This window comes from Crotalus tigris, unplaced genomic scaffold (assembly GCF_016545835.1).
Source record: "Crotalus tigris isolate CLP2741 ecotype Arizona unplaced genomic scaffold, ASM1654583v1 scf7180000017639.5415321, whole genome shotgun sequence".
Taxonomy (NCBI): Eukaryota; Metazoa; Chordata; class Lepidosauria; order Squamata; family Viperidae; genus Crotalus; species Crotalus tigris.
In genome coordinates, this window is record NW_024096532.1 from 3286647 (window position 1) to 3302276 (window position 15630).

At 40.3% G+C, this 15630-nt stretch overlaps 1 protein-coding gene across 3 annotated transcripts in view; it reads left to right on the forward strand.

Moving 5' to 3' along the window:
* SYT5 (synaptotagmin 5) overlaps positions 1-15630 on the forward strand; it is a 40347-nt gene that overhangs the window by 14572 nt on the left and 10145 nt on the right. For all 3 annotated transcript variants that reach the window (XM_039335189.1, XM_039335192.1, XM_039335191.1), the window contains exon 2: positions 14780-14938. In XM_039335189.1, coding sequence (XP_039191123.1) covers positions 14780-14938 — 159 coding nt within the window. The remainder of the gene's footprint in view (positions 1-14779; positions 14939-15630) is intronic.

Here is a 15630-nt window from a genome sequence, read left to right on the forward strand (position 1 = left end):
CTAGACAGATCTAGTTCCATCAACCACTTGTCATACAATTTAGCCTCCAGACCTTTTATCATCTTCTTGCTCTTTTCTCACATTTTCTAGGGTCTTAACATGCTTTTAATATTTATATTTAACCTGTTCTGCAAAGCATCTGAAGGCAGGGCAAGAAGCAATAGATGGAAACTAATCAAGGAGGGAAGCAACTTAGATCTAAGGAGAGATTTCCTGACAGTTAGAACCACTTGCCTCCAGAGGTTGTGAATGCTCCTACACTGGATGTTTTTAAGAACAGATTGGACAACCATTTGTCTAAATTGTTTCCAGCCTGAGCAGGGGGTTGGACTAGAAAACCTCCAAGGTCCCTTCCAACTCTGTTATTCTATCCTGTTATTCTATTCTTCCCAAATGAATGGATGCTACAACGAATGCTTGGTTTTTCATTTCTATCTCCAGCTAAGAGTGTTTTGTACCCTTCTGCTTGTCTCCAAACTGATAATGCTTAAATAACAGCTGAGCAAATGGGAAGAGAGGCACAGAGGTTAAGCTGACAGAAATAGACCCCAGGGTTGAAAAGGCATCTCTGGAAACTCTGTAGAAAAGGATGGTGTCACTGTGCATTCATCTAGGAAACCAGAGCAGGGAGGGGGAAAATGTGTCCAGGGGAAAAGGGTGATTTTAGGACACAGCACCAATCACAGAGGACCTGGAAATCTTTATACAGTTGGTCCTTAACTTATGTCTACAATTGGGACTTGAATTTCCATTGGTCTGCAAGACGGTTATTAAGTGAGTTACACCTGATTTTACAACCTTTCTTGCCCTGGTTGTTAAGCAACTCAGTACAATTGTTAAGTGAATCATGCGGTTGTTAAGCAAATCTGGCTTCCCCCATTGACTTGGGGGAAGGTTGCAAATGGTAATCACATGACCTGAGATGTTGCATCCATTGTAAATACATTCCAGTTGCCAAGCACCCAAATTTTGATCATGTGATCATGGGTATATTGCAATGGTTGTTAAATGCAAGATCCAGATGTAAGTCCCTTTTTTTCGGTGCCGGGATAACTTTGAATGGTTGCTAAAAGAATGGTTTTAAGTCAAGGGCAAATTGTAGTGGTTTTAAAAATCTCAGTTCAGTACAAGTAGGCCTCAATTTATGACCACAATTGAGCCCAAAATTTATGTTGCTAAATGAGACATTTGTTAAATGAGTTTTGCCCCATTGTACAACCTTTCTTGCCACAGCTGTTAAGTGAATCACTGCAGTTGTTAACTTAATAACATGGTTGTTAAGTGAATCTGGCTTCCCCATTGACTACGCTTGTCAGAAGGTCGCAAAAGGTGATCGTATGAGCCCAGGGACACTGCAACCGTCACAAAAATGAGTCAGTTGTCAAGCATCTGAATTTTGATCATGTGATCATGGGGATGCTGCAATGGTCATGTGAAAAACAATCAGAGTTTTTTCAGAGGCGTGATAACTCCGAATGGGTCACTAAATGAACTGTTGTAAGATGAGGACTACCTGTAATTTGGCAGATTTGGCTCTTTAAACTGGTATTAGGGAAAGGAAAGTTGGCCCCAGCGAGAGATGAATCTATCAAAATGTTGCCCTCGGGTGGCCTAACATTGCTCTTTTCAACTCCGTGGATTCAAATGGCCTAAGTAACCTTCCAAATCTATGACTGTATTATTGATATAGTAAATGTACCATCAATTAATAAAATAAACATTCTAAGCATAATCTTCATGTGCTAGTTCAGGCTATACTTTTGGAATGTAACTTGCAAGCATTCCTCTGGATCAATTAAAAAATAATTCTATGAATAGAACATAAGGACATTAATCAGCAGGCTGAACTAAAACTTTCCTTGCTTTCATGGAAAACCTTAAGACTTTTTCTTTTTCTTTCCATCTAAAACAATACAATCATATGTCTGGGTGCAGCCTCAATATTGTAATGAGCTTATGTTATAAACTTCGAAAGCTATTTAACCAATCAAACCAAACTATAAATACATCCTCAGAATGATGTCCAGGTAGAATAAGCATGGACACTAATTAATTCCTAAGAACAGAAGTGTATTGCAAAGAAAAGAAGATTCCAGAAAGAGTGCAGAGAAGAGCAACAAATATGATCAGGGGACTGGAGGCTAAAATACCTAAAGGATGGTTGCTGGAATTGGGTATGTCTAGTTTAATAAAGAGAAGGACAAGGGGGGACATGATAGCAGTGTTCCAATATCTCAGGGGCTGCCACAAAGAAGAGGGAATCAAGCTATTCTCCAAAGCGCCGGAAGACAGGACAAGGAACAATGGATGGAAATTAACCAAAGAGAGAAGCAACCTAGAACTAAGGAGAAATTTCCTGTTAGAACAATTAATCAGTGGAACAACTTGCCTCCAGAAGTTGTGAATGCTCCAACACTGGAAGTTTTTATGAAGAGACTGGACAACTATTTGTCTGGAATGATATAAGATCTCGTGATTGAGCAGGAGGTTGGACTAGAAGACCTCCAAGGTCCCTTCCAACTCTGTTATTCTGTTTTATTATGTCAATGAAGATTCTCAGTCATCCAGGTAGAGCTGTCTGAAGGCGGAGTCATTGCATTCAAACTAATTTTTGTTATAAGCTTGAGATGTTTCGCTGCTTATTCAAGCATCTTCATCAGTCAGAAAAAGCCAGTTAGGCAGACAGTTGTACCAACCTCAGGGGCTTTCTCAGCTGTGCCAGCCTCAGGGGCTTTCTCCTCAAAGCACGTTGCAATATTTAGTAAGATTTGTATCTATTTCGGAGCCACTTCATCTGTTCACAAAAGACAGAAAGTCTAGGTGTTGCAGTTCTAATAGGGTGAGAAGATTGAATACTTGCTTAAAGTCTTCTTTAAGTCTTGATGACTTCAGAGGCATGCAACAGTATGAAGTCGTATGCTGTTGTTTTTTCAGGGATGATTTTCTGAATTCCCATTCTAGCCTACAGATCTGGTAATCTTCCATGCATGTAAGACCTAAATTTAATCCTGCATACGTTTAAACCCTGTGTAGCAAGTACCATCAGATTTTGTGAACTGCCAAGGCATGATCAGAAAGATAGTTATATAACCTTTCAGATTACAGAATGAAAAATGGGCTAATTTGTCACAAGCAGCAAGAAAACCTGTGGTGATAAATATATTTACAGTGTATAAGCCTTACCATACTATAGCCTACTACTTAGATGGAATGTACATATATCCATCCATCCATCCATCCATCCATCCATCCATCCATTCATCCATCGTTGAGTGGGAGGACAACAGTTAACAGTGGGCTCAAAGGGAAACAAAATGTGGAAAGAATAAATGATGATAATTGTCTTATTAACAGTGGCACTCACAAAACAGCATGCATCAATGAGGTGAACTAACAAGTACAGTTTGATTTTTAAAAGTTGTTCCTGTTCAAATTTCTATACAAAGTTGCTTTCTTTGAAATTGCAAAAGATGGAAAGAATTGGAAGATTATAAATAAAGGGGAAAAAATCAGTTAAAGATTACTGTCCAGCAGTACGTTAAAGGATGCTTATTTCTGGTTACAACATTGTCTGCCCTACAGTAAATGAATGGCTATTCTAAGAAACTTTCATTCTGTAATAGGAAATACCTGATTTGATTTAATTTCTCATCAACCCCCTACCCCAAGGTGAGGGAGGGAGGCTATCACTCAATCTTACTGTCACTCTCACCTAAGATTTTATTCTTCCCTATTCAGATTCCCAGAAACCTGGTTTCTCTTCTGACCCAATAGTTCTTCATAGAAAAAAGTTTGATTGTCAAGTAGAGATACTGCTACTATGAGTATATTTACTTGACACAATAAGCTAAATGTTAGTAACAGGTAATCCTTGACTTACAAGCATAATTGGGACCAGAATTTCTGTTGCTAAGCAAGGTGCTTGTTAAGTATGTCATGCCTGATTTTATGACCTTCTTTGCCATGGTTGTTAATCTCTGCAGTTGTTAAGTGAATCACACGGTTGTTAAGCAAATACAGCCTTTCCTGCTTGACTTTGCTTCTTGAAATCAGCGGGGAAGGTCAGAAATGTTTGATCACATGACCCTGGGATGGTGGAACTGTCATAAATATATGGCAATTGCCAAGCACTGAATTTTGATCGCACGACTATGGGGAGGCTGCAATGGTCCTAAGTACGAGGACTGGTCATAAGTCACTTTTTTCAGTACTTCTGTAACTTTGGACAGTGGCTAAACAAATGAGGACTCTCTGTATTCATTCAAGCCCAGTTTAAACATAGAACACATTGTGATTTAGCTTGGCCGCAAAGTCTAATTATGCCTTGTTATAGTTTAGTTTAACTTTACAATAATACACCGATCCTGCGAATATGGAATAGCAAATTTATAAATGTCACTTCTGACTCTTCATGACTTGATGGCCATCATTTTGCTAAGTTTGTCTGTCTCTAGTTGCTTTTTCTGTTTGTGTCATCAGTGATGTATTTTTCAATATGGTGGTACCTCAGAATTTGTCATTAATTGGTTTCAGGAGGTGCAAACACTAAAAATGAGTATCAAACAAAGCATGTGACTAACACATGACCCTTTGTTTTGTTTGGAAAGACTAATGAGTCAGAGGCAGCCAACACTGACAAGTTCTAGCTTGTATGTTTAGCATCAAACAAACAATGAGTACCGGGACAAAATGTTCATGTCAAAATGTGTTAAGTACAAAATTCAAAGAGTTTAAAAAAACACCAAGATACCATTGTTATACTGACTTTTCCAAGTACTGTATTAAGTTTTTCCGGTATTCTTTTTGCCTTCACATTATGTGTCCCAAACATTTACTCTATGCTTTAGCTTTGTTTCCAACAAGCTGTCTAGTTTTATTTCATCCAATAGTTCATAACTACTACAAACTGGTTAGGTTTCCTTCATGTATGGTTAAGCCACCATTATGCCCCTAGAAATACCAAATGGAGAGAACCGAGTGGAACTGACTGCAAAAGGGGCAGCTGCTACTACGTCAGCATGGGCTCTGGTGCTCCTGTCTTGTTCTATGCCATCTTCCTTATATGTTTTTATGCAGAGGCTGCTTTTCAAAGTGTCAAAAATGGCCATAAGTCACATTTTTAGTACTGTTGTAACTTTGACCGATCATTAAACAAACTGTTGTAAGTCAAGGACTACCTGTATTTGGAAGCATCAACAATGGAGCTCTCAGGAAATAAATCCTGTTTCATTATTTATTTATTGGCTTTGAATTTGTTTGGGTTTTTTTATATGGAACAGGATGTAGCATATAAATACACCACATTTGCAAAAATCAATCAATGGATCAGCAGCACCTGCCATCAATGCAGATAGCAGAGCAAGTCAAGTGATAGGTGCTGAGAGACAGACCATAGCCTTCATCCACAGCCTCCTTTGAACCTAGACAGAATTTGGGGATGGAGTAGATGCTGAGAGAAGTAAAAAGGAAGCCAAGTGCCTCAAGTTGAAATATTGCTGATATGTTCCTACTTTTACAGGAGCAATGATGAGAGCAAGATTCTTCTTTGTAATGTTTATTATAAGGTCCTGAGTCTGTCCTGTCCTATTTGGCAGGAGACGAATGTGGCCATCCAAGATGAAGAAATAGATCTGCCAGTTTGATTGGTTGAAATGGAGACAAGCACGCACTGTGGATAATCTGAATTAGCTGTCCCCTTGAGTTTTCTGGTCCTTTGCACCCAGATCTGTTGTCCCTTGTTAATTATTCAGGATGGAAATCATACCCATGTTAAAGGTCCCTGGGGAAGGGGGGCAGGGAGGAGATGGAGGGGGGCAAAAGAAAGAGAAGAATGTCTTTCTGAGCAATTTGTCAAACCAAGAAGCTGCGGGGGGGAGGAATGTCTATTACTGAATTAATGGTGGACATGATGTGGTCAGGAGCTAGAGTCTGTGCTTTGGAAAGAAATGGAATCAAAGGAGATAGAGGATGTGGTGGATCTGTAGGATTTAGTTTAAAAAGGAGGAGGGTAGGAGAGAGAATTTAGGAGGAGAGGAATTTAAGGGAACCTTGTATAATAATAATCTGGTTGGGCGGGACCTCTGTCCAAGGTCCTGAAATTCTGAGCACCGTCCCCCGCTATTATTTGAAGCCGCTTCCTCATCACCTGGGACTGCGGCACCCGCCTTCTTGAAGTTTGCTTGTTGGTTTAATTTATTTATTTAATTAATTCATTTGTTCTATTTGCTGCTCTTCTGTTAAATGTCCAGAGAGATGTTGCATCCAATTAGTGGCTTCTACATTTTGTAAACCAGAGAGCCGTGGCCGTTGCATCTTCCTTTCTTCCAACGTGCCTTCCCCCTCGTTCCAGCTGCTTTCCCGAGGCACGTTGGCTTGCCGTAATAGAGAGAAGCTATGCGAAAGAGATGTGTTTGAGTGCTTGCACACACAAGAGAAAGGAAGAAACCACTCAGGAGTATTGTAGCCCCACCACACCTGCTCTTGTGGAGAAAACAGCCGTTGTTCAAACAAATATTATTTGTTTCCTCATTTTCATGCCGTCATTTTGTTTGGTTTTCAATTTAGCCTTGCCCTCAGTCTCACACTCTGAGATAATTTTGAAGGCAAATCTGGGAGAAGTCTGCAATATCAGAGAAAACAAGTGGAATTGGTTTTTGATTTTTGTTGCTTTATCCATGTCATTGATTTATGTAGCTACAGCTGTCCTTACCGTAATAGTGGGCCCTCGCTACTCTATTCAATTCAATTTGATTTAGTGCGTTAAAGAACAGTACAAAGGTCCTCACTATCATATTAAAGTATTTCTCCAAATATATTTGTAAGGCACATTCTTCGTTGCATTGCCACTTCCCTGGCACAAGTCTCAGACATCTCTTAGTTCTGCTAACCCAATGCTGTCTCATCTGATGCTCCTTTAGTGTAAAACAGAGATTTTGGCTTAGCTTGTACTAAAACGAGAGGGGCGCAAAATGCTGATGAGTCCTATATAGTGGAACACAACCTTTTTTCCCATTCTGATCTTATATTTAATAAATTAGCATGACAATGAAAAAACTAGAACAATAGGCTGGCAGACTTGGCAGGGACCATGTAGGTCATTAAGTCTAGCCTTTTGCTCAGTATGGGATTTATAATTCAGAATGAATTCATGGTATCCTTGACAGAAAACTATCCGGCATCTGCTTAATTATCTCCAGTGGAGAAGACTCAATCTGTTCTGCTGCCAAAATACCTTAGGCATTTCTTTTAATACTGAGCCAAAATCTGCTTCCACACCATTCCTATCCACTGATTTTACTCCCATACTCAGCAACGGAGAAGGCTTTTTTATGTTCAGTTTTTAAATATTGCTTTCTTGTCTCATCTCATGCTAAGTCAATGCTTTAGCCACTGCTTTCTTAAGGAATCCAGGCTGTCAAGCAGGTGTAATAATAAGTACTAAGCCATGATTTACAAACTACAATGTCAACATTCACACAAAAAGCTAACACAGAAACAAAGAAACAAACTGTCTTCTGGCTTAGCATGTTCTGTGAGCCCAGCCACAATTTGGTAGTTAGGCAAACCAATGATGGTTTGTTTGGTCAGTTCCTGATGTGTTCGCCTTCCTTTTCAACTGTCATGGTTTTGAAACGCTGCAGATATAGCACTTAAACCCAAGCTAGAAACAATAGCAGAAATGTCAAAGAAAGAACGCATCTGTGATTATACATCAAAATCCAGTAACAGATTCAAGTTGTGATTTACGTCTCTTAGGAAAGATGGTCTGCTAATACAAACAAATGTTATACATCGACATCCACATGTGTGCACACACATATGCTATGGTGCAGTTGGGGGATGGAGATGCATTTCTTTACATGCAAGTCCTTGCCTTCTGAACTTGCCTACTCCACTAAGTTATTACTAAGTTATGGTTCAGTCTGGCAAGTAGTGTGAACTTAGCCATTGTGATTTGTTAAGCACGGTTTATAGCATAGTATGATATGTGAGCTCATGTATGGAGCATGGAATACATTGGAAAGCACAATTTAGAAAAGGAATACATTGGGGGGGGGAAGAATTTTGAAGTAAAATTTCAAGGGTAGATCACCTAAAGGAGGGGTCCCCAACCGGGCTGGGCAAGCAGCTGGGGAGCAGGTCTGTGCGTGCAGCTCCACTTGTGTTAACATGCAAAGTTCTATTTGTGGAAGCAGCACATGCATGCCCGCCACTTACACAAATGGAATTGCACAGGCTTGTGCGCGGGCTCATGCACACAGCTGCCATTCCCTTCCCCCCTCCCCTCACCAGGGCACCATGCCAGAAGGTTGGGGAGCACTGACCTAAAGACAGAAAATATGTATTATGGAATAACCTTTTTAATGGCAATAAACTAGGCAATCAACAAGAATTGGCTAATGGAACACAACCATTTTATGAATAGTCTATTCATAAATAGAAAAGTCTGTTTAGAAATAGACTATTTCTAGTGCCCTCAAGTCACTTTTGAGTCTTAGCAACCACACAGATATTTTTTTCTCCATGGTGATTTGTTGGTCGTTAACTGGTCCTTCAGGACTTCCAATGGTGCACACATTGTCACAGTAACTGAGTCCACCCACCTCGCTGTTGGTCATCCTGTTCTTTTCTTTCTTTCCACCATTCCCTGCATTAAAGCCTTCTCCAAAGAGCTAGGTTTCTGCATAGTGTGTCTAAAGGGGTTTAATATGAGTCTGGTCTCTCTGGATTGATTTGTTCTATAAGCAGTTTGTTTTTGCTATCCATGGTATTCTCAGAAGCTTTTCCCAACATCAAAAGCATCGTTATTTTTTTCCAGCTTCTTCAAAATCCAACTTTTGTTTCCATAAAGTGTCACAGTGAATGCCGTTGCTTGCAGTATTCTGATCTTTGTAGGTAAAGACACATTACAGCAGGGGTGTCCATCCTTAGCAACTTCAAGACCTATGGGCTTTAACTGCCATGGCATTAGTCTAACAACCAAAAATGTAAAGATGCTGGCTGGTGAATTCTAGTAGTTGAAGTCCACAAGATTTAAAGTTGCCAAGATTGGACACCCCTGCATTAGAGCATCTGTGTATCTTTTCCATGACCTTCATGGCTGGTCTACCAAGTAATATTCAATGGAACAACCTGCCTCCAGAAGCGGTGAATGCTCCAACACTGGAAGTTTTTAAGAAGAAACTGGACAGCCATTTGTCTGAAATGGTATAGGGTTACCTGCCTGAGCAGGGGATTGGACTTGATGACCTCCAAGGTCCCTTCCAACTTTATTATTATTATTACTTCAATATCGTCCTTGTCAATTCTAGGGCTGGATGTTATACCTGCTGTTGTTAGTCTGGATTTTTTATAGTCCCATTTTTCACCTTTACTCCTTGACTTTTATTACTAGAGCTTGCAGAATCTTTATATTTATGGCTGTAAAAGTAATGTCATCTATATAGCAAAGTTATTGGTGTTTTTTCCCTCAGTTTTAAAACCACACTCATCTTCTTATCCCACTTCCCTTAAAACATTTTCAGCATATAAACTGAATAAATAAAGGAGAATATATTTGCCAACCTGGAGCAAATACATTTCATCAGTTGTAATTTTGTCTGTATTCTGGCTTTCTGATCCATATATTTGTAAGAATAGAATAGAATAGAATAGAATAGAATAGAATAGAATAGAATAGAATAGAATAGAATAGAATATTCTTTATTGGCCAGTTATGATTGGACACACAAGGAATTTGTCTTCAGTGCATAAGTTAGTGTACATTCAAGCAACAAAGTGATAAATCATAAATCATAAGATACAATCATAAATCATAAGATACAACCAACAAGTGATAATCATAAGATGCCAGTAAGAGTAGGTAATAGGAAAGATGAGAATATGAGGACAATGAAATATTCAGAGATCCCCATTTTTCTAAACACATTTCACAGCTTGTTATGATCAACACAATCAAAAGCCTTTTTTATCATCTTCATAATGCTTCATCATGACATTTTTGGGTATTCTTTGCCCTTCTCAGTTATCCAGTGTGTATCAACAATAATTTAGAAGTTAAACTTAAATTGTTCAGATTTGAGTTATTGTTTATAGTGAGCTTATATTAGAAAATCTTTCTATTTTCCAAAATTGCTCTTTGCTTGCTTTACGGATTCTGAATCAGAATCAGAATAGAGCTAGAAGGGACCTTGGAGGTCTTCTAGTCCAATCTTCTAGTCCAGTCCTTTAACGATTGTGGCAAGAAAGGTCGTGAAATTGGGCAAAGCTCACTTAACAATTGTCTCACTTAGCGACGGCAATGTTGGGCACAAGTGTGGTTGTAAGTTCAGGATTACCTGTATTGAGGTATCCTTCCCATGCATCTGCCCAAGACCTTTTTAAGTCAGCACATTCCCATCACACCTTCAATCAAACCATTGAAATTAACCCCCCCCCCCCTCTTACTGCCAAGCCAGGCTTGGACTATCTTTTCCAGAGATCTACATTGTTGACACATAAAAGGCTTTGAAATCTGGCTGAAAACTATCCAGGCAGCTGACCCCAAGCTGTCTGGTCAACCCCAAGGAAAAGAACCCCAAGGAAACGAATCTATTGACCTCTTGGCTTGAGACACGTACATTTTGGGAAACAAGCTCTGGAAGAGACAAATCTGGAGGAGATGGGAAGAGCCCGTGTGTTGCACATGGCCTAAGAAAGTTTGTTCTCCTAGGACAGGGGTCCCCAACCCCCAGTCCTGGACCTGTACTGGGCCGTGGCATGTCAGCAACCAGTCCGCACAAACAAGCAAAGTCCCATCCAAGGGGTGCAGGCAGCACACAAAAACATGCACCCTCCGATCTGCAGAAAAACCTCTCTCCACAGAACCGGTCTCTAGTGCCCAAAAGGTTGGGGACCTCTGTCCTAGGAGAGTCTGGACGGACAGAGAGAGATCCACCTTCCAGCTTCCCATCCTTGCCCATCTCTCATCCCCTGGGGCTTCAAAACGAAGGCACTCTAGTTTTGTGTGTTTGCATGTGTGTGTGTCTTTTATTGCTTATTTTTATGTTCTTTTTATTTTTACTTCTCTATTAACAAGATACTTGTTTAATGTAATTATTCCCTCCTGCCTAGCATGGAAAAATTCTGTTAACTTCACGTTAGCTAGACAAAGCTTGCTCTCCACTCATCTGTCAGATTTTTGGCTTAACTAATTATATAGAGACAATAGACTTGCCCGTTGCTGTCTCTTCTGTTGCCTTTGACCCTTCTGTTCTTTATGAGATCTCCGGCCTCAAAATTGCTGAATAGCTGCAGGCATGTTTCTGGAAGTCTGAATGTTCCTTTCAGACCATGAAGGCATCTGTCTTCCATCACAGAAATATACTACAGTTGCTTTTTCGAAAAATAGCAATTCCACTCTTTCCAGTGAACCTGAGCTTTCACTTTTCCTGAAACACCTGCTAAAAAGCTCTAATACCAGAGTGTCTCCTTTTAAACTTTTTCCGGTTTTCCTGGCATCTTTTAGCATGACGAAGGATCAATGAGCAGTTGGGCTAGACATGGTCTTCATGACATGCATAGCTGTGATAATCTTGGACATTCTGTTGCAATATAACAGTGGAACAAGACTAAATCAAAATGGGCAATACAAGGACTGGAATACTTTGAGGAAGCTTGTAAGACAATTGAAATAAACCAGTGGAAGAGAAGTGAACTAAATGATTGAAATTGGATGTGTATGTTGTATAGACAAACCACAGGGGAAACATACATCTGGGCTTGCTTGGAATGTAATCAGAAGCTTGAAGGGCTTCCATTTAGCAAATGAATGGATGTATTGGCGCCAGACCATTGATTTAAAACGTGCCAATCTTGAGACACGTTTATGCTCGAGGCAATGCATTTATGTGCTCACAAAGAAGAGATGGGTAAATCTGTATCACAGATTGTACTGCTCCAAATAACAAATAGGGATTGTTTAATTTTTTTTAAAGGTCAATAAAAAGCATAACTAGTCATGGATAATTTATTCTGTCATGTGGTTTTCTACATGCCGGGCTGCAACTCGGATATAGGCTGAAATAGTGTACCAGGAAAGATCTCTTTGGACAGATGAGGTCAAGGAGCAGACTGGTTGAGTAGGTTGAGAGGTGAGCTGGCAAACAAGTAGAGGGGGTTGAATTCAGTGCGGTCTTTTGGGGTGGTTGTGGTAGAGCAGAAAGGGAGAGAGAGAGAGAGAGAAAAAAAAAATAAGCTCCATTCGCTTTTATAGTTAGAGTGGAAGAGGAAAACTGAATGGGACAAGTCAGATGTCTCATCTGTGCTAATAATTCTCTCCTCTCCTGCCATTCCTTCCTGTTTACTTTAATTTGCTTACGTAAAGCAAATTACGTTTGGACTGAATGAACAGCATGAAGCACAGTGTACAGATCATGGAAAGGTCATCGTGGGAGGATGAGAGAGAGAAACCAGGGCCAGCTGATGAGTTGGAAAGCTCTACTAAGCTGAATTAAAGGCTGTCTCCTTTTTAAAATTGGCTATAAAATGAACAGTTCCTAAGCTCCCTGAAACTTGGTAGGTCCAGTGATCTGGCCAACAATGAGAGGAGCAAATGTATGTCCCTTAGAACAGGGGTCCCCAACCCCCGGTCTGTGGACCAGTACAGGGCTGTGGAATGCCAGCAATCAGTCCACACAAACAAGCAAAGCCCCATCCAAGAGATGCAGGCAGCACACAAAACCACACACCCTCCGGTCCACGGAAAAATCTCTCTCCACAAAACCAGTCCCTGGTATCCAAAAGACTGGGGACCTCTGCCTTAGAAACAGACAGCAGGAGCTGATTAGAACTCAACTTAAATCAGGAGGGGTGAGAGAGGAATGAATTGGAGCAATAATTAATGGAAAATGAAGCCAAAAGGAAGAAACATTGGGCATGAACTAAAAAGAAGCAGGTGAAAATAAAACTTACTGCGATAAACATCCCCAACTTGGTGTCTTTTAGATGTGTTGATAAAACCCATCCTCTGCAACCAGCGCTAAGGATGACGGGAATGTCAATTGGCTTTATTTGAAAGGCCCTTTGTGTTGGGGAATACCTGTGTGTTGTGCACAATGTAATATGAAGTTGCTGCTTTAGATGTGTTGCCCTAGTGGCTTGGAGCAAATAATGGATATGTCTAACTTCATCTAAAGGATCTCTTGAATTCTTAGAAGAATGTCAAAAGTGAGATTATATAAACCTCACTGTAAAACGAGAGAGGGCCACAAGAGCTGAACATGGATTAAACCCAAGACTTTCATGGTCCTTGAGAATATTACATTCTTATCAGCAGAATACTTCTTGGTACAAAAGCTAGAAGCGATAAAAGGTTTTGGGTGTTATTGTCAGAATGCAAGTTTGGGGGGAAAAACCACAAGGTGAAACTCAGTCCTCTTTCCTCTGTTGCTTTGCTCCTATGTTCTATTATAATTGCTTCAGTTAGAAATTTAGGACCAGGTCACATAAGGAGGTAAAGTAGGTACAGTAGTCCTCGACTTAAGACCACAATGGAAAATTTATGTTGCTAAGTGAGACATCTGTTAAGTGAGTTTTGCCCTATTTTACTACTTTTCTTTGCCAACGTTGTTAAGTGAATCACTGCAATTGTTAAGTTAGTAACACGGTTGTTACGTGAATCTGGCTTCCCCATTGACCTGGCTCATCAGAAAATTTAAAAAAGTGATCATGTGACCCCTGGACTGTGTAGTCATCATAAATATGAGTCAGTTGCCCAGCATCTGAGATTTGACCATGGGGATGCCGCAATGTTCGTAAGTGTGAAAAACGGTCATGTCACTTTTTCCAATGCCATTGTAACTTTGAACAATCACTAACTCAGGGGTAGGCAACCTTGGCTCTTTTATGACTCGTGGACATCAACTCCCAGAATTCCTGAGCCAGCCACGCTGAGGGGAAAGGGAGGTTTCCAAGCTGAGCCATGCTGGCTTAGGAATTCTAGGAGTTGAAGTCCACGAGTCATAAAAGAGCCAAGGTTGCCTATCCCTGCACTAAATGAACTGTCATAAGTTGAGGACTGCCTGAATCTAAAGAGTGGTTCTCAACGTTTGTGTGATGGCGACCCCCATCACACAAACGTTATGCGCATGCGCGGTGGCGCACGCATGGGGGCACCGCCCCCATGCGCGGTGCGCACACGCAGGGGGGGCATGCGCGGCGTGCATGCGCGGCGACGCCCCGAGGGGAGAAAATGGCAGATCGCCGCCTTTGGCGACCCCCGAAAAATGGTCGATCGACCCCAAATGGGGTCGCGACCCATAGGTTGAGAACCGCTGATCTAAAGTCAATACTTTAAAAACCATCTGGATTGATCTTTTTTTTTTTTTAATTTTACAAGCCAGTTCAAATATAATGCTAGGAGATATTTCAGTGTTTTGGGTTTCAAACATACCTTGGTTTACTGGACCATTGACAGGAAATCATGAGAAGAAAACAGAGAACAGAAGAACCTCCAGACCTCTTAATCATGTAAAAAAAAAAATCCTGACAAACATTACCTCTTCTTGTTTTCTGTTTCCCCCTTCTATAGAAACAGGGGGAAATAAAAAACTTCATTTCAAGAGAGAAAGAAAAAAAGGTCATGAGGAACAGGGAGAAGATGCTGTTGTAAAGACACTTCCCTCTTAGATTGCATTATTTAATTTTAAAAGATGAAAAAAATTCAAAGATTTAGATTAAACCTGTAGCAATTGTCCAGAGAAGTACATAAATTATCTGCCTTTTCATTCTCACTTTCCAGATTCCACAATGAATGCAGCACGGAGGTCAGCTAGGATAGATTCAGAAGTGACAGAATCCCAACTGGAACCCTCCATCAATGCCACCGAGAGGCCCACCAAGGCGAATGTTTTTTCAGACATGAAAGATAAATTCATGAACAAATTCGGGAAACTGCCAAGTAGGTGGAATTAGGCTGTTTCCAATCTCAGATTTCAAACTGGAGGGTGGATCAACTGAAACTATCAAGGCTGATTTATTTGAATCAAATGACCCAGGATTTCTCAATATTTTATTTTACATAGTCTTATTTTTTATGCTGATTATTTGTAAGGCTATCTTTTGTAATTCCACAAAAGTTCTTTCATGGGCCACCAAAGTTAAGTAAACTACAGGCTGTGCAGTTGTTACAATATCACTTTTCACTCTCTTTTTCTTTCTTTTCTTTCTTTCTTTCTTTTTCTTTCTTCTTTTTTTCTTTCCTTTCTTCCACCCACCTTCCTTCCTCCCTCTCTCCCTCTCTTTCTTTCTTTCTTTTTCTTTCTTTTCTTTCTTTCTTCCTCTCCCTCTCCCCCCCCTCTCTCTTTCCTTTTCCCATCTAGGTCAATGATTCTGGGTGGCTTACAATTCAAGCACTGCACATTTTTCATGAAACATGGTTAGAAAAAGCACAGGCTATGACCAATTAAATGTTATAGGACAGTACCAAGTGGCTTGCATGCCTTGTTCAGGCTCCTACGTGACACTTCTTAAATACTCCATTTCCACTGCACATAACATATGATTATGTTTCTTCCAATATACCCCTCTCTTTTCCTTACAACAAAGAACTTCTTTTGTCAAAAAAAAAAAAATCATTCTTTGTGGGAGACC